At 42.7% G+C, this 24356-nt stretch overlaps 1 protein-coding gene across 1 annotated transcript; it reads left to right on the forward strand.

The window, feature by feature from the left end:
- The first annotated feature begins 4421 nt into the window (after positions 1–4421).
- tnpo3 (transportin 3) lies at positions 4422–22906 on the forward strand. The gene is made up of 23 exons (XM_080754491.1): positions 4422–4703; positions 6115–6315; positions 7340–7413; positions 8595–8751; positions 10699–10842; positions 11252–11427; positions 12670–12808; positions 13002–13148; positions 13856–13963; positions 14066–14157; positions 14257–14396; positions 14505–14696; positions 15726–15817; positions 16534–16610; positions 16826–16886; positions 16981–17121; positions 17228–17344; positions 17464–17558; positions 19282–19438; positions 20016–20183; positions 20709–20821; positions 21828–21923; positions 22069–22906. The coding sequence occupies exons 1-22, from the start codon at positions 4584–4586 to the stop codon at positions 21886–21888; spliced, it is 2772 nt and encodes a 923-aa protein (XP_080610617.1). The 5' UTR covers positions 4422–4583; the 3' UTR covers positions 21889–21923; positions 22069–22906.
- Positions 22907–24356: the final 1450 nt, after the last annotated feature.

Raw genomic sequence — 24356 nt, forward strand, 5'->3', positions numbered from 1 at the left:
CCTGGTTTACCCTGGCCAGGGAGGTCTTACTTCAATAAAAAATGTAATTCCCACACGGGTAGAGTGGAATGGATCAATGCATTTAAAAGACAAGAGCTCTCGGAGACTGCCCCATGCAAATGCAGCCTCTCGAAATGTCAGACATTTAAATCTTATTTATACAGAACAGGAAAACACAAATAGATGGAGGTTCGGTTGGTGGGCAGAGCCATATATGGTGCTTTCTTCATGACCATTCTAGTTTTACAAATATAGTTGCTCTGACAGACTCTGACAGGTGAAAACATGGCTTGCTTGCTTGCTTACTCCTGTGAGCTGTAAATAGACAGTGAACATGTCCTCTTGGTAGAAAGCTCATAGGGTTATAAATGGACTGTGAATTCCTGCTATTGTTGCTGTTTTAGTCATAATTTGTAGCCTCTATTTGTAATTATTATCTTTTTATCTTCTTTGCTCCTAAAGTTATTTGTTTCGTCTTTGAGTACCTATCAGCCTATTATCAGGCCTACACTACTCTCTTTATGAAGACCCAATAAGACTATTGTACCTTGTAGCCTCAGCCTGCTTTGTTGACCTGTGAGTGAATTTTTTTTTTACAATCAGTGATTGCAGCTACAATATACACACTATGGCTATACACAACATGGAATTATAATTAAACTATGGAGCATTGGCAATGGCATTCATGTACTGTAATTAATGACAAGGATGGCAGGTGATAGCGATTTCTTCTCATCGACCTTGCTTTTTCCACACACGTGAAAAACCATAGCCTGCTAACTTCTGTTGACCTCTGGAGTAAACTGGAGTATTAAGTTATCCCAAAGCTGGGATGAGCCTTAATCCGGATATGTCAGATTTACCTGAGAAGGACCTGCTCGGTAAATCCTCCAAATCCCAACCGAAACAGTGCTGTGACATGGGATTACAACCATTAAGACACAGCAACTTGGTTTAGACTAGGATAACAGCTCATTTGAGGGAGGATAAAGAGGGAGATAAAGAGGAGGATAAGGACATCTCCCCTTCCTTCCCGGCTGCTCAGGTCCTCTTCTGATCAGAACCGTTTTATGATCTCTACATGCTCCTTCCTCCAAGTTTTGAGTAAAGCATCAGTCGTGTCAGCAACACGTATAGATCTCCTATAAATGCAGCAAAGGTAGGCCTATCTTTTTTTGTAAATATACAGGTAGATGGGACACAGGCTTGTCAAAGCCCATTGGGATAACCTGCTGACACCTCCTCCGGTGCCCATTGCTCGATTTATATTTATCTGATTTATGATAAGAATAGCAGAACTTGAAAACTTGAAAATTGTTTAATCTTGCATTAAACACAAAAATATGTTTTTTTCTTTAACATCAACAGTTTTCTGGTTCTACATTTGTCCTGGAGTGTCGAGTGATGAGGAAGAGAGGCATTCAGGAAAAGGGGGGAACGAAGAAGGTAAAGAGAGAAGGAAGAAGTCATTCCCAGACCCAGGGTTGTATCATAACCAAGCTGTGAATCCAAGGTGCATGGGTATGATACGACCTGGGTCTGGAGGTGGTCTATCACAGCCTGCAAGAGGAACACTTTCCAAAGCTTTCCAATGCTGCCTAACACCTTTCTGTAGAGCTGCCTAACACCAGATATAGCTCCACAGATCACTTCCAAACCAGATTTGGCTCAAACAAAGGGTTACATTTGTTCTCCTGCTATGCCGGCTAAAATGTGGAACGCCCTACCCAAGGCCTTAAAGATGCAGTGCCATGACCAAAAGACGATGATCACGTATTATGATACTAGGAAGAAGATTTTTTTCCCCCAAAAAATGTACAGAAAGTGTTAAAATTATGTTTTTATGTGGCCACACCCACCAATTCATTAAGTATACCTGGTTGTCAGGTGGGTGGTTAGCCACACCCACAGTCTTGGGTGTATGGTAAAAGGGAAGGGGATGAGTTTATGATGTCATTAAATCTGTGTTTTTCAAATGGGCCTTTCAGTGGCTTTCAGTTAGAAACTAAAACTCAAAACTGTCAATGAAAGGGACATTGAGAATTGAAAAACCAGGTGCTCACTGCAGGAGATTAAAAACATCTTAAAAGTATGAATGGTAAAACTATAAAACAGATGAGATCTGTGTACTCGAAAAATGTGGAGGAGAGGAAAGTTAAAACAAATTTGATTCTATAAAACAGGCAACATGTTTCAACCATGGACGGATTAACCCCCGCGAGGGCCCCTGGCCTATCATTTTTTGTCCCGAAACGCACAACCCAGCTCGGATTTTAATCCATGATGATCATCTGTGGGCCAAGAAATCACTTGTATACAATAGAGGAGGGTCCCACACATTTGATTTTGAATTAACATTATACATTAAATTTTAGTAAGTTGTCAATGACCACGCGGCCCAGTTCCCCCAAGGGCCCCTGAGAGTCAAGGACCCCTGGCAACGGCCCTACCGGCCCAATGGTTAATACAGCCCTGGTTTCAACAGGTACACAGGACCATTATTGATGTGATGTTACAAATGAACAGGCAATCTATATGTTTACCAAAGGAAACACATTGGGGACATTCATTTCATTGATGTGTAACACATTGTTTATTTGTTCAGCTTTTAGCCTAAACCCAAATGAGCCACTACTACTGATAGAATTGTAATTATTTTCAAACCTATATCTTCTAAAGGATGCTTTTGATATTAACTATGGAGAACTAGATTTGTGTGGCATGGTATATCACATGTTTTCTCTGGTATTTGGAACATTTGTTTGTTAAACAAGGAAACAGTCAGAGGCCCACAAATTACATAAAAGGGGGATGACCTGTGTACATTTTGAGTTTGTCAAACTGGCTGTAGACATACTGTAAAAGTTGTCATTGACAAAGAATTCTATTAAAGTGTCATTCACTGTGCTTGTGAAGAACAGTGCCATCTAGTGCCCATAGCACAGCCCAAATCAGCAGCATATTATAGCTATAGTATCTTAATGAAAGTGATCTTTTTTTGGTTACAACGGTTTTAATAAACAGAAAATCTATATTCAGGTTGGTTGCCAATTTCAGTCAACCAAGAGAGAGAACAGAGACCCCATTTATGAGCTTCAATTCTATTTTTATAGTGTTTCAGTTACAAATGTGTCTGCTTATTTGCCACCACTTCCAATTTCACTTGTTTATCCTGCATTGTCTGTCATGTCTTTTTCTTGAGTGGATACAATTGGTATTTCGACCAGAACATGTATTTTCTGTTAACGAGCTGGAGAGGTATACTGAACAAACACTCTGAAAACATTACTATCAGAATACAGTGCTATCAAACAAAAGAAAATCACTTTAATAACATAAAGATCCATTGATCCAAAGCACTGAAAGCAGGTTCAGTGCCTAGGCTAATAGCCTACAATAAATACAGGACACATCAAACTAAATTAAGTAACATAAAATGAAGTCAAATAAATTATAATAAATAAATGCAGATAGCACCATTAATTCAGTGTATTGTACAGTAGGCCAACATACCTGTAAAGATGATGGCCAAGCAACAACTTTTATACTGAAATCAAGAGTTTATAATATTTGAAATCAAGAAACCTGATGCAAAGTGATGTAGATGGCATCTCACAAATAATAAATAACCTAGCCTTATAAAAACAACAATGTACAGTGATCATTGGAGTGCTTTGCTGACATCTAGTGGTAAGTTTGCAGTACAAAACTCGAACTGATGGGTGATGTGAGGTTGCCTTAAGGACAGCCTACTGACAGACTTTCTTTCCAGATAAACTTTATTTTGCAGCGCTACTCCACCCACAGTTTTGATGGCACGTACTTGGGCCATATGTCAAATCGACAGGCTTCATCTGGAATCGTGTGCTTATTTGCTAATAGATGTTATATACTGGTAGTTAATTTTTATTTTTATTTGTGAATTAATTTTCTCCATTGACTTGAATGGGAAAATGCACAAAAAAAAAAAACTTTTCCCAAATATGGAGATGTCTGACGTCATATACCACATGAGACTGAATACAGCATGTCCATATATGGGCATTCCAAAATATGGGCTTATTACATAGACTGTATAAAAGATAGGGCTTATTATTGATGACATCAGGGCTGGACACACTAGCCCTGCCTGAATACTAGCCCTGAATACATGACTATCATATGCATGATAGTCATGTATTCAGGGCTAATAGCACACTTGCAATTTCTTAGAATTGCATCTTTTGTTGTATTGTTATTATAATCTAAATATAGCAGCACCCTCTGTATTTATGAACAAATAATCATAATTATCAGCTCGTATGTTAGATTTCATATTATCTTATTTGGCCTCCCTCCCAACCTTCCCATGAAAATACGACGTTCCCCGTCCCCGTCACAATTTCCACACGGACCGAGTTGGAGCTTGCACGGGGGGGGGAAGGAAGCGCTGTGCGAGATGGCGGTCGACATAAGGGCCGAATAGACCTGTCTCCTCCGGCTGAACCAAACAACACACTTCCACCTTACTGCCGTTAGCGCGCTGCCACCACCGCAATATTTATCTCTCGTAACGTCGACTTGGAAGAACATAGCGTCGCGCTATGGAGGGAGGCAAACCCACGCTGGCGCTCGTCTACCAGGCGGTGCAGGCTCTTTATCACGACCCGGACCCCGCCGGTAAAGAGCGAGCCTCCGTGTGGCTCGGAGAACTACAGAGATCGGTAAGAGAACGGGGGAAGACGGGAGGGCGTGAATGGGCCCTCCCCAGCGTTGTGTCTCCATAACATTTAAAATGCTGAACCGTAAATGTTAAAGAGGTCGGCACTGTGTTTATAGTGTCGTTTTAAGCACCCCGGATACGACAGGGATCAGGAATGACGTCCGCGGGGGAAAGGGGGTGCATATTACCGTTGCGTGTTGTAGCCCAGGAGGGGCGACGAATGAATGAACCAAAACAGAAGAGGCTAGGATTACAGTTACTTTACAGTTAGCATTACACATGTAATGCTACATCAGCCTGCTGATGATAGCCATTTGCTATTATATTAGCAGGGAAGCTACACGCGGAAGGGAAGCAAGAATGCAATTCATTATTTATGCTGCGTTTTTGTAAGCAAGGCCAATGTTGAAACGTTGCTCTCTGCTGCAAACATGAGGTAGCACTTGGCATTTTGCAGGCAGGGGCTCAGGGGGTTTCAGCCAGGGGCCTCACAACTAGCTGTAGTAGCTCAGTTAGCCTTGTTAATTTAATTCGGAGTACAAATGTACATCCATTTGGTTAACATTTGTACCCTCTCAGGATGTGTTAAATGGCTAAATTAACCCAGAGGATGTCACTGTCACAGCGGTTCTCTGTTCAAAGTTACAGTTCTTAACTTGTTGACTGACTATTGTGAGCTAACCTGGAAGAAAGGCATTATTTATTTGAGTGCCAACTCCCATTTGGTTTTTTGGTTTGAACCACAACAGATGGGTTCAACTTGCTCAGCACATTCTAAATGTAGGATCATTGATAAGCTGCACTGCAGCTGTTGTACTGCCAACATGCCTGTTCAAAAAGCACCCATGTAGAGAACAATTACATAGCTCAATTCAGTTGGCCATGACATAATATGATAGTAGGGTGATTACATTCTTCAGTTGTTTAGTGTGGCTGACTGGCTGTGGGCTATACTCGTGATGACATAGATAGACAGTGCATATACCTCGTGTTTGCATCGGTTTTGGGGCTTTAGCAGGCTAATTGCAGAGAGCATTGGATTTGGTTTGTGTTTGTGAATACTGGCAGAATATGGATACTACTTATAAAGAAGAAAATTAATGTGTCCGCCTGTCCGGACAAAATATTCACACCTGGTGAAGGTTGAGGTTTTTCTTAAGCCAGAATATGAATATTCTGAAAGGGATGCAGTGTGGAATATTGGTTCTATCCACACAACACACTAGATCTTGTGGAGTGATTGATTGTGTTCAAATTAAAACCAGTCAGGGATTTTATCTTAACCACATGGTCACTTAGTCTTGAATTACAATATACAGAAAGTAAAGTTATAGGTTGTTTTGTGTCTGTGTTCACCGCCTCAACGCCTGTTTTGTTTGTGTGTGCCTGCTGCTGTGTTGTTCATTTCTCAGATGTATGCATGGGAGATATCAGACCAGCTCCTCCAGGTGAAGCAGGATGTGGAGTCCTGCTACTTCGCCGCACAGACAATGAAGGTCAAGATCCAGACATCGTTCTATGAGCTCCCACCGGACACCCACATCGCCCTGCGGGATTCACTTCTAACTCATATACAGAACCTCAAAGACCTCTCGCCCATCATTGTCACACAGGTAACACTGCCAGGCAACCTCGCCACCACTTGCATAGTTCTTTTTGCAGCCGTCACTGCTGCTGCAGTGAAGACCTCATCCCTTCACTTCTCTGTGAAGGTGCTGTCCCTCACTCTCTCGCTCTCTCTGAGGCACTGCCTCTCCCGCTTGCAAATCACACTTGGTTGTGTATAAATTAGTGTTTTTGTCATACTTAATACCCCTTTGTAAAACAGAATCGTCAAGCAGCATTGTTTTGTCTCTTATGCAGAAATCCCCCGGGCCCCTGTCTCTTTTATCCTGGAATGTAGCACCATCCATCGGAATGGCCTAGTTTCTTGTCAGAGAATTTACCACAACTGAAACTATCAGTAGTTAGTTTTGTTTACATAAATGTGAAAAAGAGACCTCATTAACTCACCCACTGCATATGACGAGTTTGACGAGCTATATTTATGGGTCCACTCTGCTTATGACGAGTTATCAATTAGCTTTAATAACTATAAAACAAAAAAGTATGATCGCCGATTCGCCGTCCATAGCGCTCTATGGACCGGCCCTATTCACAAAAAACGGATCTGGATGTTCCAGACCGGAAATGGGGGGGCGGGACAACGACGCCTGTATCCTGTCTGCCGAAATCCCATCCGGTTCAATGTTACACAACACCAGCGTGGCGCTCCGTCGGTTTCGCTTTGGGAAATGGCAGGCTGTTTACCGTCGTAGCTTACCGTGACTGGATCGTATTGTGAATGGAATCGGTGAACCATCGCGCAATGGATTCGCGCGCGCGCCCACGTTAAAGGTAGGCAAAATCCTGGCGGTGTGGATCATTAGAAGGGTCTTAAAAATAGCGGTGGGTGAGTTAATGACTTAGAAATAAGTAAACATATTATATACAGCTTGTATCCTGGTTTTGAATACAATAAAAATGTGACTTATCGTAACTTGTGCTTCAAATTTATTAGGTAATTGAGTTTACATTTTCACACAGGTGTCATGTCTAACCTGTCTGTCTCCATCTGTCCCTCTGTTTCTCTCTCAGCTGGCTCTTGCCATTGCAGACCTCGCCCTTCAGATGGCTTCGTGGAAAGGATGCGTTCACACCCTCATTGAAAAGTAAGACCTCTTCTCTACATGTTCCTTCATACCACTGCTCAAGCAGACAGAGTAATAAACAACTGTAGTTGAAATTATGGGTTTGTGCCAACCCCAATGTTGTTGGCACAGGATGTTTTTACTCTAGTGCGGCCGGTCACCATCATCAGAGCAGGATGAGCATGGATCAAAAAAATTGGCAACCCACCTGAATATATATTTTCTGAACCGAATGAATCCAAATGATAAACGTATTGGTTAGGCTAATTTCTAACAAACTAACTCGGTCATTTACCTCACAGCTGGGTTATAGCCAGCCAGACTCATGAAGTTCAGGGTTGCTATATCTGAATGACAGTTTCATGCCGAAGCACAACTTAAGTTAAAACCAGCCCAATTCAATAAGAAACAGCCCAAATCGGCCAAACCCATGTAAAACTGCAAAATCGAGTTTGAAACGCAATATATAGGCCTAGATACAATATCATAACCAGTAACCATATACAATAAAACGTCTTCCTCCCGCGTTGACATTAAACGGGTAACAGTGACACACTACGTGAAGCTGCGCCTCCATTGGACAGATGGGTATCCATCTGCTGCCCTACACACTCGTGTAAGGCAAATAACATGGCAGTAATTTGACCAAATAAATGTCCGCTGTAGAGTGGATACGGAAACAATGCATGCAAGTATGTGTATTACGGACTGGATACAGTGAGTAGGTGGGTTCTAGACCGGATGAGAGCACTGAGCAGTAGAAAGAAACCAGGCTTTACACACTGTACTGCACGAAAAACCTGGTGTTGTGAGACTAATAAAACCTGCCAGATATGTTAAAAACAAACCCAAAAAGTGCCTGTCCAATGCTATTTTTTCACAGCCCAATGAGTTAAAATAGTCCATTTGGCAAAACTGTTCATGTCTCTGAAGCAGTGTTTCTAGGAATTTAAATGTATATTCTATACATCTATATTCTATGGTTGTTAAACATGTTTGCAGGACTGGAGCAGATTTATATACACATAGTGTTGTTTTGGGCAGGTGTGATCAGGATCTGCAAGGGTGCGGAATTGAAAAAGAAAACACCACGGTTCTAGTTGAACGTTTATTTGATTTTATTTGTGGTTGTATTTCACAAACGTTTCAGCATTATCTGTTCATATATCACCACGATAATTTCTCTGCCTCCGCCCCGCCAGGTACAATAACGACATCAGCTCCATGACGTTTCTGATAGAGATTCTGACAGTGCTGCCCGAGGAGGTCCACAGTCGCTCGTTACGCATCGGAGCCAATCGCAGGACAGAGATCATAGAGGACCTGGCCTTCTATTCTGCAACTGTGGTCACTCTACTGGTGAGCTCGCCAGTCCTCCTTTTCTTATCATTGGTTTCATCCTATTTTTCACACAGCCATTTTGTTGTTGCATCATCATATCAGAGGGATGGAGAAGAACCCCACTCTAACAGGATGAAATAGATGTCTATGGCTAGTATCTGGTACCAAGAACTGGTGCCATACCATCATAAATTATGGTGTGGCTCTATTGGAGGCCATCTAGTAATTGTTCTGTGAGTATGTTTGTCCGGGGCTAATAGTTTTGCGAACCGCTGGACCAATCGGTGCCAGATTTGTGCATGCTGCCACTAGGCCAAGGAAGTACCTCCACATGTTATTTTCACATTGTCATTGTCTATGACTGGACATCAACACCATACCCATGGAAGACATGATGCAATTATTAGACCCCATCTTGTTTCCTACCTTTGCTGTTGTTCACTTCCGTCCTGAAGTGGAGCTTTCACATCTGTCCCTGTGTCTCTCATTAGTCACTGTAATACCCCCTGGGCTTTGGCTTGCTTCATTACCACAAGCTAGGGATAAAATGAGTTGCTTTGTAGTGCTTTCCTATTGGGACTGTTTACCAATGAATTATTTCAATGACAGTAAAGAGGACAATAAAGTTCAGTTGACATGTTTTCTCTCACTACTCCAAAACATTCATAGCATCCTTTCAATTTAATTGGGAGATTCCTGTTCACTTTCTTGACTTATAATTAATGGTCAACTAAACTTCTGCTTCTGCTATATAATCACAACAATCCATCTTTGTGCTAGGTTTTGGTCAGCAACCTGCTTTATAATGGAAAAGAATCCAGTCGGGGTGAAGGTAGACAATGTATTGAAGCATATTTGAGCAGAGTAACAGTATCTACAGCAACAGAGGCCAGGAGGCCAGAGCCTGGGCCCTGTGGGGCGGAAGACCCTTGAGCACCAGTCGTAGACAGTTCGTACAGTGTCCACTCTAACAGAGATGCTATTCTAAATGGTCTTAAGTATCATGCATAGTAATACATATGCAGGTCGACACTAGAAACGGAGGGGGAGAGAGATTTCTTCCGCTTGGTCCGTTTGATGTCCATTCTTTCTCCCTGTCCGTCGTACTTGTCCGTATAATGACGTACACCTCTCAACTGAACCTACTGGACTTGTCCGTAACAAGAAGTACCCACGGCCACTGTTGTCAACCGCAGGGGCAGTAGTGAGGAAAATAGACGAACTAAGCATGTTGACGTAATTACTGCACGTCCTCTCTCACCCAACACGTACACAAAATCCAAGATACAGAACTATAAACGGCCCTTTACAAGGATATGTAAAGGACACAAATAGTTACACAAGTCTTCCATAGATGGCATAATGTACTATAGACAGATTAAGCAGACAGTGGGGGGCATCAGCTGTTAATATTAACTGCTGCTGTCGAGTTCGAATTGGTTACATTGGTGTGAAAAGTGGCTGAGTAGCATTGAATGAGAATGAATGGAAGGCAGACAAATACCGCACACAATAATACATGGCAATCTAATACATTCAGCCACCACCGATATAAACTGCCTTCTAACTCCTAACCTTTTCTGAACAACGGGTAGAAACCTTGGCTTATATGTCCAAAACCGTTCCTTTTTTACTATCGTTTTAAACTATTTAAAATGGCGATCTAAAATGACAGATGGTTTCCCGGATTGAAAGGTATAACAACGTAGAGGCTTTCCAGGTCTAAATGGGTTGGATAGGTCAGTGTGTAGAGACTGGAAACCAAGGGCAGAGAGACAAGGTGAGACGATACAGTCATTAGAATTGAACCTGGGTCCGTACACTCACAAGGAGAACTATATTGCTGGTCTGTGCACTTAACTGGCTGAGCCACCAGGAACCCCACTCCTGTGTTGTTGCTTTATCGTGGTACTGATTCTTTGAATATCTGTGTGTGTGTTTGTTTTGTGTATGTGTTTCCCCCAGGCGTCGTGTGTAGAGAAGGCAGGAAACGATGAGAAGATGCTGATCAAGGTATTCCGCTGCCTGGGCAGCTGGTTCAACCTGGGGGTACTGGACACCAACTTCATGGCCAACAATCAGATCCTTATGGTCCTCTTCCAAGTGCTGGTCAGTCTCATACCTTTCTTAACCACTCTCAACATACGTTTTATTTTATTTTTTATTTTTTAGCTTGAGTTAGCCGATGAGCTTATTTTCATCTGTAGTCACGAAGCAAGTTAAAATTGGTGGCCTAGTATTGTCAATACAAAATACAGAATATAATGTATGTAAATGAATTGTCCTTGGCCTGAAAAACGTTGAAGACCCCTGTTCTATACAATATGCAATCACCTATGTGCAATGTCTTGTGAAATAATAAGTATGTGATCAGTGACTATGTGCTGTCTTACTGGTAATGTTGGTGTCCATTTTTGCCCTTTGACCCTGTATATCTCTGAGTCTACTGTCCCAGTTATTAGCGAGGCCCTGGTGTTTTGATGTTGCGTTCTTCCATTTTTCCATGTTTCTTTGTCAGCAAAGGGATGAGACCTCCACCAACCTTCACGAGGCAGCATCAGACTGCGTGTGCTCGGCCCTCTATGCCATTGAGAACGTGGACACTAACATGGCTCTGGCCCTGCAGCTCTTCCAGGGTGTCCTCACACTGGAGACGGCCTACCACATGGCTGTTGCACGGGACGACCTTGACAAGTAAGAACATACAAACACATACATGAACACACACTTGATGTTCACTGAGAGGCACCCATATCCATGTGCCACGCATGTCCCATTTTAGCTATACTTAATTTAACCATATCATTGACCTGATGAAGGCCAGCTGATGGCCGAAACGTCGTCTAACTTTAAGTTTTAAATAAACACTGTGGAGCATTCAGCTGTTGTGCGGACCTCTATTCTCTTTAATCTCATGTCGACCTGAGCCCAGCACCAGCACTTGGAAAGGATGTGCGCATCATCTTGTTCTTTTAACCATTTTAGCTATAGTCATGCGCACACATTTGACCCCTGCTCCACCCAGATGTCCCCTTTCAAGCTGAATACATGTTTAAAGTCTTAAGCCTCAAGAATTTCACTGCCTTAGGATATATTCACATAAACTGTCTTTTATGAAGAAAAAACACAATTGACTGAAACACGATTGACTCAAACCGGATCGTGAGTCGACCCCGCGACACGTGCATGGACCACTAGACTAGCCGCCCAGGCTCAATGTTTTCCTTGATCACATAATTCGCATTGAGGTCGAGCTTGATTCAAGTTTCTTTATTAGGATAAACCACTTGAGATGTGCCATCTCGTTTTAGAGGGGGCCCCAACATAAATGCATGTTACAATCGTTACATGTATACAGTAGTAGACAAGAAAATACATGGATAGAACAACACACATACAATAACATTATGAACCTTGAAAAACATCACAGCCTTAAGATAGCATAAATCCTATAATACATCACACATTGAGAAAAATGGTATGTTCAAAACAGTGAATGCAAAACAATATTAGAAAAATAATGAAATAATATAGTATTGCCTCATGTATGATGGCAGGTTTACCGATAACGGGAACATACAACTTCAAATTAAGAAGACAGTGCACGTTTAAAAAGTGGGAATATTGAAAAGGATCTAATGTTAACCGGTAAATTATTCCAATCTGAGGGGGGCATGTTTACCAATTTCATTAATAACCAAATCGACAGTAAGGTAAACCTGAGTAGAATGTCTGGTACGTTGTATTGAAGCTTCTGTTGTGACCCCTCCGAGACACTGTTACACAACGTCATCCCGAACACGCGCACCTTTTCCATCTATAGTTGTCTGTTGGTACAAATGCAGAACACTCTCTGAAGTCTGAACGGCGTACCTGTCACCTGGTGCTGATCCTCATGGGGATTCTCAATGTTTACTCTTTCTTCTTGACTTTCAGAGTGCTGAATTACTGCAGGATTTTCACAGAGCTGTGCGAGACATTTCTAGAGATCACAGTGAGGAGTCCAGGCCAGGGCATGGGAGACCTGCGGACGTTGGAGTTGTTGCTCATCTGTGCAGGTCACCCCCAGTATGAGGTACATGCATCGCACACGTGCACGTACACAGACACACACTGGGGAGGGATTGATGCATGGATGGATGGAGAGAAGGTTTTGCTTGCCATGAAACTATTCATCTAGACACGGTTGCTGGAGACGCTTTGCATGTCTTGCGTTGTTCTCCAGACACCAGGTTAAGTACTAAAAGTTTGATCTCATGTTGTTCCAGGTTGTCGAGATCTCGTTTAACTTCTGGTATCGTCTCGGAGAGCACTTGTACAAAACCAATGATCCAGCGCTCCACAGTATCTTCAGACCTTACATACAGAGACTGTTGCACGGTTTGGCCCGACATTGTCAACTGGACTGCGACCATGTAAGGACCACCTCTGCTTCTCAATAATCTAGGGATGTCCCCAACTCAGGATGTTGGTAGTCGAAGCTGCTTTAGCAGTTCAGTTCAACAATTTGTTTTATATATAAAGGTCTATAAGACTTTCTGGCAAAATATTACATTGATGTTTTATTTCAGTGCTGATGTAGACCACAGTAACAAGTGCAACGGAGTTATATTCATATACAGTGTTTCTTTGAGTATTTAAAATCAATAAAGGGCTTTAGACATAGGGCTGGGTGATAACACAATCTTGATAGGGAAAAATGAAAGACTTTGGACATTAATACTTGATATGTACAGATGTAATTGCAGAAATAAAAGAAAGAACAACAGAGTTGGCAGCAGAGAGGAAATTGGATGCAAAAGTGATTGAGAAAATTGTAACGGACACAAAACACTTGTGGAAGTGTTCATTTTTATACTGGCTCAAATCATCAACTATCAGGGTTAAGCCCTACGATAATCCCTGTAAAACTATGCTTGAAGACGTTGGGACGACTCAGACTGGGTAGGAACACTTGTCTGAACCAATCAGACTTGATGAGCATTGGTGTTGGACTCGAGAACCGATTTGGCTCCGATCTGTCCCAGATTTAGAAACTGTATCTGCAGTGATAGAGTAAGCATACTCCCCAGTATTCTATGTGAAGGCGCAGTTGTCATTAGTTGTCTTGTCCTACCGGCAGGAGGGAATCCCTGAAGACACAGATGACTTTGGGGAGTTTCGGATGAGGGTGTCTGATCTCGTCAAGGATGTGATTTTCCTTGTGGGTTCCATGGAATGTTTTTCCCAGGTAGCGTTTTGAAATGTTTTGTAATTGTCAGGGTCAATGTTGTTTGCATTGTGAAATCTTATGCCTGTATTCTCACACATGCCTAATTTTTACTCTCCTCAGCTTTATTCTACTTTAAAAGATGGTAATCCGCCTTGGGAAGTGACCGAAGCTGTTCTCTTCATCATGGCAGCCATCGCTAAAAGCGTTGACCCGTGAGAGATTCCTTCCTTTCAGTGTACATAAATACCAACAATGTTCCCTCCTTGTTTTATCTTTGCATGTAACACCTAAACCCATTCTCTCCCTGGCAGTGAGAACAACCCTACCCTCACAGAGGTTTTACAGCAGGTTGTGCTACTTCCAGAGACAGTCCACATCGCTGTGCGTTACACCAGCATCGAACTTGTGGGGGAGATGAGTGAGGTTGTGGATAGAAACCCCCGCTTCCTAGGTATGGTCTAGATTCACCTCTATTGATCATCAATGCAAAGCTTAAATTGATTTGTATGTTGCATTCTTCACACAAAGTGACTGTACCATGCTCGCCATCCTACCCCAGACCCCGTGTTGAACTACCTGATGAAGGGGCTAAGGGAGAAGCCTCTGGCATCGGTGGCAGCCAAGGCCATCCACAACATCTGCTCAGTGTGCAGAGACCACATGGCCCAGCATTTCCAAGGCCTACTGGACATTGCCCGTGCCCTCGACTCCTTCGCCCTCTCCACTGAAGCTGCTGTTGGTCTGCTAAAAGGTGACCATCGTTGATCTGTTTTCCTCTTGTCGGCTGGGCTTCTGCAGACTGATTCTTTGTTAGTCTGTGGTTATATGATGAGGCGAAGTTATATTATGTTATATTGCTTAGTAGTGAATACATTTGCTTGTTTGAGTGTGAGCCCTGAGAACCTGGATCTAACACCAGTTGTAGATAAGGCTAGAATGTAGGGAGTGTAGAGAGCAAGGTCACACAGCTGACTGTAGAAGAGGGGCCCTTGTTTTACGATTCACACAGCTTAAGGCAGGAACTCACTGTACGATATGGAAGTGGTCCGGGTGTCATCGGATCGTTATAGTATTTCACACTACAAAAGTGTCTTTCTTGACATCGGCTGTCATACCGTATATCGTTATGGTTTTCACACTATACGATTGATCGCCAACAAGGGATCACACACTGGCAGATATTTCACCAGGATGCGACACAGACCCGATATATAGCCTACTTTTGTTTTTATTCTAATTCCTATGTGCACAAGAGCACAGGACGCTAATGATTTTCTTATTTAACAGCAATATTACTACCAATAAGACAACTGAATTTAACCTCGGAATAAAGGTCTATCTATATATTCATGATATCCTCTTATCGATACAGACAGACAGACTTTCTGTGAGCACAGCTGTCCTGTGCTCTCATTGGCTGTAACACAGATCTTCTCGGGCTGCGCTCGCAACCTCTTTCATACTGTATGATGTCCAGTTTGCGACAGAGCCAAATATCAACCCTGCTAGATATCCAGAAACGCTCGAAGGGATCGCCGAGCACATATGTATTGTAAGACATATGTATTTGTTACAGCACTGTAAATAAATGTTTTTTCTATTATCTTTTAACATCATTTCTGAGTCAAGGTTTGCTGATCTTTTGAGAGTTTCAATTCCGCTATAGACTCTTAGACTAGAGTCCATAAATTAAGTAAGGATGGCCACGTCAGGTTATACCCTTAGTCTCAGGTCGGCTTTATGCATTTACTGTATTGAGTTATTGTCCAATCTTCCACAGGTACAGCACTAGTCTTAGCCCGTCTACCCCTGGAGAAGATTTCTGAGTGTCTGAGTGACCTGTGTGCGGTGCAGGTCATGGCCCTCAAAAAGGTAACTAGAAAACAGAGGCGTGTTCTTGAATCTATACTTTACCGTGCAACTAAAGCCATGTAAGATCACGTACAGCCTTTAAGATTGTATTAAGTCAAGTGGAAGTGGATGATATGCTTGGTTGAAAATCTCACTGTTTCAGTATGTTCATGGGATCTGTTTCTCAACAAAAGAGGTAGTAGTGCAGCCTACAGTAATGGAAGGTAGATTCAGAGGTCTGGCCCTGAACCAGTCGGAAGCGTATCTATGTTCCCCCGGGTTCTATGTTCCCTGCTTACCCAACTCTAAGGTAAGTGGGGAACATAAACCTGGGGGATGTAGGGATGACCTACGTAGATGAGCATACTATGGGTGAAGAAAATAAGAGCATTTGAAGAAAATTAGAGGCTTGTTAAATGGAACTGTAGCATTTAGAGCTTCTGGTCCCATTGAATTCAATTCTATCTGCACAGTTATTTTTTTGTTTAATAACGCTACTTATAATCCAAATGTAATGTTGATTTAACTCATTTACTGCCACGACTTTCGGGGTTGACCACCACGACTTTCTTAACTTTTTACGTGGTCACGTGTTTGTCCATAGTCCATGATGGTAAGTTGAGGCAGTAAATGTGTTAATTTGTCTTGTTATTCAATAATTGTTGTTAAAGCAAATATAATGACACTATTGGATGTGAGAAATTGATGTGTTGTGATTTACTGTGTCACCCCCACAGCTTCTCACTCAGGACTCTGGTAATGGAAAAACTGGTGACCCCACAGTGTGGCTAGACAGACTAGCAGTCATCTTTCGGTAAGGGCTGCACTGGTGGATTCGGGCATGAACGCATATAAACATAAGTTGTGGGCTAAGCATTTTGTGCACACTGAGCATTCAGTGATTGTTATGCTTTTGTTTTTTATCACTGACCCAATTTTGTTTCCCTTCTATTATATTAGTTTTGCTAGATTTTTATAAAAGACAAAACATTATAAATAATACATCAACAAGGCATGTTTCCCTTCTAGACACACAAACCCGATTGTAGAGAACGGACAGTCACACCCCTGTCAGAAAGTCATCCAAGAGGTTGGTTTTCTGAGATTTCAATCTTTACAGCAAAAGAACCAACAGCTCAGTGTCAATCTCCTAATCTCTTATGAACAATGTAATGGTCCTGTAGATCTGGCCTGTCCTGTCGGAGACCCTGAACACACACCAGTCGGACAACCGCATCGTGGAGCGCTGTTGTCGCTGTCTCAGATTTGCTGTGCGCTGCGTTGGCAAGGGATCTGCCTCACTACTACAGCCACTGGTCACACAGGTGCGTTGAACGCTAGATTTTTGTGTATTTGAGGGTAGTTGCATGGTTAAGGTTATGGTCTGTTGATGATAAATCATATTTGTTTGTTTCTTTGTGCATTCCCCAGATGGTCAGCGTGTACCAAGTGTATCCCCACTCCTGCTTCTTGTACTTGGGAAGCATCCTCGTAGATGAGTATGGGATGGAGGATGGTTGCAGACAAGGACTACTCGACATGTTACAGGTAACACATGCACATGTATAGAACCATTGCAGTGCCGTGTAATTTCCACAAAGCTTAATTGGTGGTTGTGTATCCTGCTTCTTTTTAATAATAAATGTGTTCATTCTCTCCTCCAATAGGCTCTCTGTATGCCCACCTTCCAGCTGTTGGAGCAGCCCAATGGTCTGCGCAACCACCCTGACACAGTGGATGATCTCTTCAGACTTGCCACCCGGTATGACATGTCTCCGCCAGTGGTATAATGGGGATTTATTTTAACTGGGGGATGCTATTTTAATGATGCCACGTGCACATGGCGGATGCACACAGGCACACTCTGACCAGCATTATGAAATATTTATTTTTAGTTTGATTCTTTTAGTTAGGTTTATGTGTGCATAAGTAGTTTTAGTTCTAAATATATATTTGTTTGTTTCATTTTTGTCGTCGTAACTTACCAATCAATCGGCACATCTCTAGTCCGTACAAGTGTGTGCCAGTATGAGTGATGCTCTGACAATTCTCTTGAGCGCAACATGACATTTTAGAGTTGGTAGAATGGTAAATGGTGCTTTACAGTGATTGTGCCTTTATCCAAGGTGCTTTACAATGATTGTGCATTACATTCACCCACCGATGGTGGAGGAAACCATGCATATCAGGAGAAATTAGTGATTCAGCATCTTGCACTAAATTAGTGATTCAGCGTCTTGGGGGAGCCCGGGATCGAACTGGGAAGTGGTTCTCAAGCTGCCGCTCTACCTCCTGAGCCACTAGAGGATAAGTTCCACATACCACAGTCGATGACAAACCCATTAAAACATTTTTACTTGGGGACAAAGTTTAATAACATGCTGGAGTTCAATGAATATTCCACTGTGAAGGGAAATAGAAACCGAAGCAGCGAATGTTCTTTTTTTAACTGTTGATCAATATGTCTTTAGAGTTTAACTGTTTCACGAGGCTATACTACAAAGCATCCTTTCCTTTGGGCCTGATTTGTGTGTTTGCCAGTATGCGTATCCAAGACCAAGATGGGTTGCAGCACATTGTCAGGATTTCGAGTAGGGTCATTGAGTGTGACGAGATGTCAGGCGCACAGCTGTGCAAAGACCTTATGTACAAGGCTGAGCTCATGCGACGCTACTCACCCTCACCCCACAATGGGTTCCAATTAATAAGCCATCAGGGCACAGGAACGATTCTGCAAAAGGCAGTTTGAACTGCCAGTTTGGCATGTCTTTTGTTTATTTGAGCAATTGGACTATAAATGAGAGGGACAGCACAAAACGTAGGATTTGATTATTTTGTGATCAGGTCGTCTTATACTCTACACACACACACACACTCTCTTGTTGATATGCTTATTGGGATGTGTTTCTCAGGGGCTATGTCACTGGAGGATTGACCTGTTTTTGAGCGGTGCAAACCGCTCCTACGTTTCACTTTGTGTGTGTCAGGGTTAGGGTTAGGGTTAGGTAGGGTAGGGTGAGATCTGTGCTAAAAACATTAGCACAGATCTCATGTATGGAGATCTGTGCTCATACACACAAAGTAACTGGACCGAACGGCCCCTTACAAGGAGATATGCACGTGTGTCGTGTTTGCACCGCTCACTTTGCACTGGTGCACTGGTTGTTACATTGTGTATCAGTGTTCAATAGAGTAAGGGCTGCTGGGAAGTGCTCTGTGTTTATGATTGTTCTGTCTTGTGTACTTACGGTGCCACGACTAACTGAATCTCCCTAATGGGATAATAGTTTAATACCTTGACCACATTGTGGGTGGTTGAAAAGTAGATTGTGCCAGGATGTGTGTGTAGCCTCTATTGGGGAAAGACTCACTGAAAGAATGACTCTGAAAGAATGACTCAGCATCAGAATCTATCAGAATCATTAAGTGTTGCATATTTAGTAGTTCTATATTCCTACATGTCTCCCCACTCTCTGTCTGTCCAGGTTTGTCCAGCGTAGTCCGGTCACCCTGCTCAGCAGTAGCATCATTGTTCACATCATCCAGTGTGCCATCGCCGCCGCCACACTGGACCACCGGGACGCCAACTGCAGTGTCATGAAGTTTGTCCGAGACCTCATCCACACAGGAGTCAGCAATGACGTGAGTGACCTTGTGACGAGTGGCAAAAGCTCTGTCAGGCTTGCAATGTCTAATGTTGATGGCAAGAGCAGTGGGTTGAGGTGACCAGGCAGTCACATTGTTTATTTGATTATTAACTCATTGCATGAGTTGTGAGCAATGTGGACACACGTGGTGCATTATCTAGGCATGGGTGTGCATGATCCGTGCACTATGAATTACATGGAAGTCTATGGAGACCAGAGGCACCATAGAGTACGAAGGTATTGTTAAATGGCGGGGAATGTGTTAAATACAGACCTGCTCAACCACTTTCAACCTGACCTCCCTATTTTGGGCATGTCATTATTTCAAGTGCTACATTAAAAGGGAAAAACTGATTTTAAAAGGGCTAAAATGATAAACAATTAAATTAATAAATTCAGATCAGTGGTCACACTACAGTATACACAGCTAAGAAAAGGCTTAAAAGCCCACAAGTCCATCCAGGTAAATGCCTTGTTAAAAGGACCTTTAGTCCCTATTATTATTCACTATCATCTATATTCAGTATAAAACGTATATACAGTATGTCTGTATTGTTTGTCTTCTGCTGCAGCATGAGGATGACTATGAGGTGCGGAAGCAGTTGATTGGCCAGGCCATGGAGCAGCATGGACAGCAGCTGGTGACCCAGCTCATGCACACATGTTGTTTCTGCCTGCCACCATACACACTCCCAGATGTGGCCGAGGTACTGTGGGAGATCATGGTGTTTGATAGGCCGGTGAGTAAATACACGCACAATGTCTAGGCCTGTCTCAATTATTACCTAATTGCAATTATTTGACATCATTTCAGTTATTTTGTCATAATTGTTAACATGTTGAAAAGTCAAACATTTTCAAAAAATAGTGGAAATAGCAGATCTACAAGCTCACAACGGGTAGCGATGTGACGCATTGTGAGCTTGTAGATCGGCTATTTCTACTATCAATGTTCTTTTTTTAAGTATAAAGTTGTCAAATATGTCAGTAATGTCTTTGTATATTTAGGTTATGTGTCATATCTGCCATGTGCATTGTGCAACTTCAAAGCATACACACCAAACAGAAATGTAATTGTCAACGGCAAAGACAAAATTAAATTGTTAATCCCAATTAGAGTGACAATTATTGTCATGTAAAATGTCATAATAATCATGACAGCCCTAGCCATGTCTTTGCCACTAGATGGCAGTCTCTCAAAGTCAGTGGGGGATGGCTGATGACCTGCTGTCCAAAAGTGACTGTGGTGAATAATTTCGTTTTAGACGTTCTGCCGCTGGCTGGAGAACGCGTTGAAGGGGCTTCCTAAGGAGATCTCGGGTGGCGCAGTGACTGTCACGCACAAACAGCTCACAGACTTCCACAAGCAAGTCACAAGGTGAGCAATAACATTGTCATGTCAGTCAGAACTGTTCCCTCTTCCTCTGCTGTATCGTAGACATAGTAACGCTTGCAGATGATGCAGATTCCTGGTGTCTTGCTTAGTTAAGATTAGGACGGCATTCCCAGGGGCAACCTCTACCCCTGGATATGCATTTCTGTGCCAGATTGTAGCTGTGGAGGGTTAGAGCCTCACGGGACCAAGCCCAGACAGGCCGCTGTGGAGGCGCAATGGAACGTTGAAAAACTGGCACGGGAAAACGATGCGGATTCCCTGTGTCTTGTTCAGGCTCGCCCAGGACCTTTCTGTTGTAGCCGTGTGATGAACCTGACTGAGCTTTATGCATTTCAAAAGAACCAGACTTGACTCTTCTCCTAAGACAGTATATAACTTATAACCCACAGAAGATCATTGACAGCAAATACCTCTAATCTCGTTTTAAGAAGTAATTTGTAAAAGTGTTATTTCCCGCATGCATTACATAGGCCAGACTCAACAGGGGTTCCGGGACCTCTAAGGGGTCTACAGAGTTACTGCAGGGGGTCCTCTGAATCTTTGTGACTTTTTTCTTCTTTTTTTATATTAACCACTTGAACCCTAGTGTCCATATTCTGAGGACTTTAGCCCGAAAATAGCAGATCTACAAGCTGCGAGGCGTTGTGAGCTTGTAGATCAGTTATTTTGGTAAAGAGGTTTGGTGTAGAGGGGAAAAAGAGCAGACTAGAGATTGAAAGGTCAAGTTTATTAAGTATTGACGGTTCAAGTTGTTAAATGTCAGAAAACACAACTTTACATGAATCCAAAATACACTGATGATTGTGCTGTTAAAGGATGAAACTATATGGAATCTATGAAAAAGTTGTGGGGGTCCCTGCTTCATCTTTTTCAACTAAGGGGTCCTTGGCCCGAAAACGTTGAAGACCTCTGACATACGCAATACATTTTCCAACGTGGCTTCCAATCTAACTTTGTTCTGTCCTCCTGTTCGCCCACTGTTTCCCAGTGCGGAGGAGTGCAAACAGGTGTGCTGGGCCATCAGAGAGTTCACCAGATTGTTCCGATAGCCACGCCACTCCTTAGAGCTCTGCCAGAATACCAGGTAAATACTAATCTTCTCTACACAAACTCTGCCCAGGCGAGGGCCTCGGGGATGAGATAACCCCATTTTCTTAAAATCAAATAAATGGCAATTGGTAACAACCGGCGCTGCAAAGTTGTTGACTTGCACATTTCCCCCTCCTCAGGTTAAATCTTTTGTTGGCTAACATTCAGAGGTGACGGCAAAAACACGCTGAGGACTGCAGATGTGAATCTAAAGGGAACTCTTTACTGGAAGATGGCGGGACTTGGCAACGCGGAAAGCCAAACGGACGCACCACTCTGAAATTGGAGTGACAGGGTGGTAAAGAGACATACAAAGACTCTTGAGAGGTCTGATAATGGGAGCCCCCCCGCCGCCCCCCCCTCCCCCAAAACTCCTCTTACAGCTCCCTCTTAAGACCCCCCTCTCCCTCACTGTCCCCCCCCCCAGCAACAGGTGGCATCCGGGGTAACGGGGTGGGACGAGGGAGCACCCCAGGGAGCAGGGATGTTCGCCCACCTGGAGAGCACCGATGGATTCAGCTCTGTGTCAGCCGGATGTCTTGAAGTTCCATCTTTAAAAAAAGAAGAAGAAAAAAAAAAAAAAAAAAAGAACAAGGAGAAAAAAACCAACAACAAACAAAAGATGTGCCTGGTTGCAAATCATAATGCATCAAAAAAAGACTTGTACGTTTTAAGATACAGTAAAGGAGAGAAAACAATTTATTTTCGTGGACATTTCTTTAGGACTTTATCATGGTCTTGCTGTCCGTGCCATATTGAAATGAATAGCAAACCCAGGATGCTCTTCACAGCATGGCCACCAGTGCCTGTGGAGGCGTGTAGTTGGTGGAAGGGTAATGCTTGAAGATTTGGCGTCACCTTTGACCTTTTTAACATGTTGGCTGGAATTTTAGTTATCTTTTGCCGGAAATCAAGAATCACTCGACTAACTGGTAAAAGAAACGTTTTTTTTTTTTTTTTTTGCTCTTCCAGTTGATATCACCCATATTTGGGCGTGCGACATCACTGATGATGTAGCCTTGTATTGAACAATAAAAAACAACAACTGAGAAGAACAAATATGCTCTTGTTATATCTTTGCCTTGAGTCTCGCCGGTTCATCTATCTGTCGGTTCGGGACCCAGACTCACTGTTGTGATCGCTACAGTAGCATGTCAAACAACACTTCATCACTCTGTAGCTCTGCTTAGTTTAAGTATAAACTCTAATTAACATGAGTCCTCCTGGCAGGTGGCTGTGGATACAGGTCAGGTGGGCACTAGGGACATCTGGGCACCTCCATGTAGAATTGGCTATTTTGTCCAAAATGTACAAGAAATATAATTTTAAAGGGATATTTCACTTTCAAATGGAGTATATGTGTATGGAGAGGTGTCCTGCAGGAGGAGGGACATTTACATCAAAGATCTAAATATTGAATCAAGCAACTTAAAAACTGTTCAGGGTGTTCATAAAAGCCTGTATAAACGATAAAATTAAGTAATACATGATGTGAACATGTACAATACATCATTATCAGACACTTTAAACTTCTTGCTTATGCCCAGGTCTTGTAGCAATTGTAGAAGTATTAGACCTAATTTGTCGAATGTTCAAGCATGTAATGATCATATATACTTTCTTTTATTTCCCTTAAGTAACAAGACATCTTGTGAAATAAAATGTCGTCAACCAATCATCAAGGACGATGATAGACGAAAGAAATATATATATTTTTTTACATTTTGGACCAAATGGCCGAGGTGCCCAGATGGTTTTGGTGCCCACCTGACCTGTTACCGTGGCTGTATGCATCCTGACCAATCCCTAACTGCACAAGTACCATCAGTCACTCAGTAATCTGAATCCCTTCTTTGAATGGGGATCTAGCCACTTTCCAGCCCTCCTCCAGGGTTAGCTGATGTCATCGTCACACTTGCTGCCGGTTCCCTTTTGTGTTACATTTTGTCATGTTTCAGACCCCATTCACAGCATGTTCAAGTCAAACAGGTTCATGTTTGTTTAGCGCCTACTGGGGAAGAATGGTTTTCCTTACTGTTCTGGAATCCCCGAGAGAATTGCCAATGTAATCTGATATGCAAAGTTGGGCTCTCTCAGGGGGAGATGTGAATCTCCCCGTTTTGAAGATGGCCATACGTTTTCTTGAATTGAATTGACATGGTGGTATAAAGGTGGTTGCACACTGCTGCGTTTTTCGGGCCGAATATCGGAGTGAATTTCGGAACACGCAAATTAAAAAATCAACCTCACGTTATGTCAGTCACGTTTGCACACTGCCGCCCGTTTCGCGCACCACTCGGTCCCTTGCTCTATCTCTCTCTCTCTCTCCTTGCCCTGAAAAACGCATTTCGCAACGAAAAACGCAGCAGTGTGCAACCAGCTTAAGGCAGTGGTTCTCCAACATTGAAATTTGAAGTTCTCCTCTTAA

This window comes from Nannobrachium achirus, assembly GCF_963921795.1.
Source record: "Nannobrachium achirus genome assembly, chromosome: 23".
NCBI lineage: Eukaryota > Metazoa > Chordata > Actinopteri > Myctophiformes > Myctophidae > Nannobrachium > Nannobrachium achirus.

Excerpts from the sequence above, each read along its gene's own strand:
- tnpo3 (XM_080754491.1), top strand. The coding sequence starts at position 4,584 with ATGGAGGGAGGCAAACCCACGCTGGCGCTCGTCTACCAGGCGGTGCAG. Across the intron at positions 12,809-13,001 it reads CAGGTCACCCCCAGTATGAG|GTTGTCGAGATCTCGTTTAA; the intron begins GTACATGCATCG and ends ATGTTGTTCCAG. Across the intron at positions 14,397-14,504 it reads TAGAAACCCCCGCTTCCTAG|ACCCCGTGTTGAACTACCTG; the intron begins GTATGGTCTAGA and ends ATCCTACCCCAG.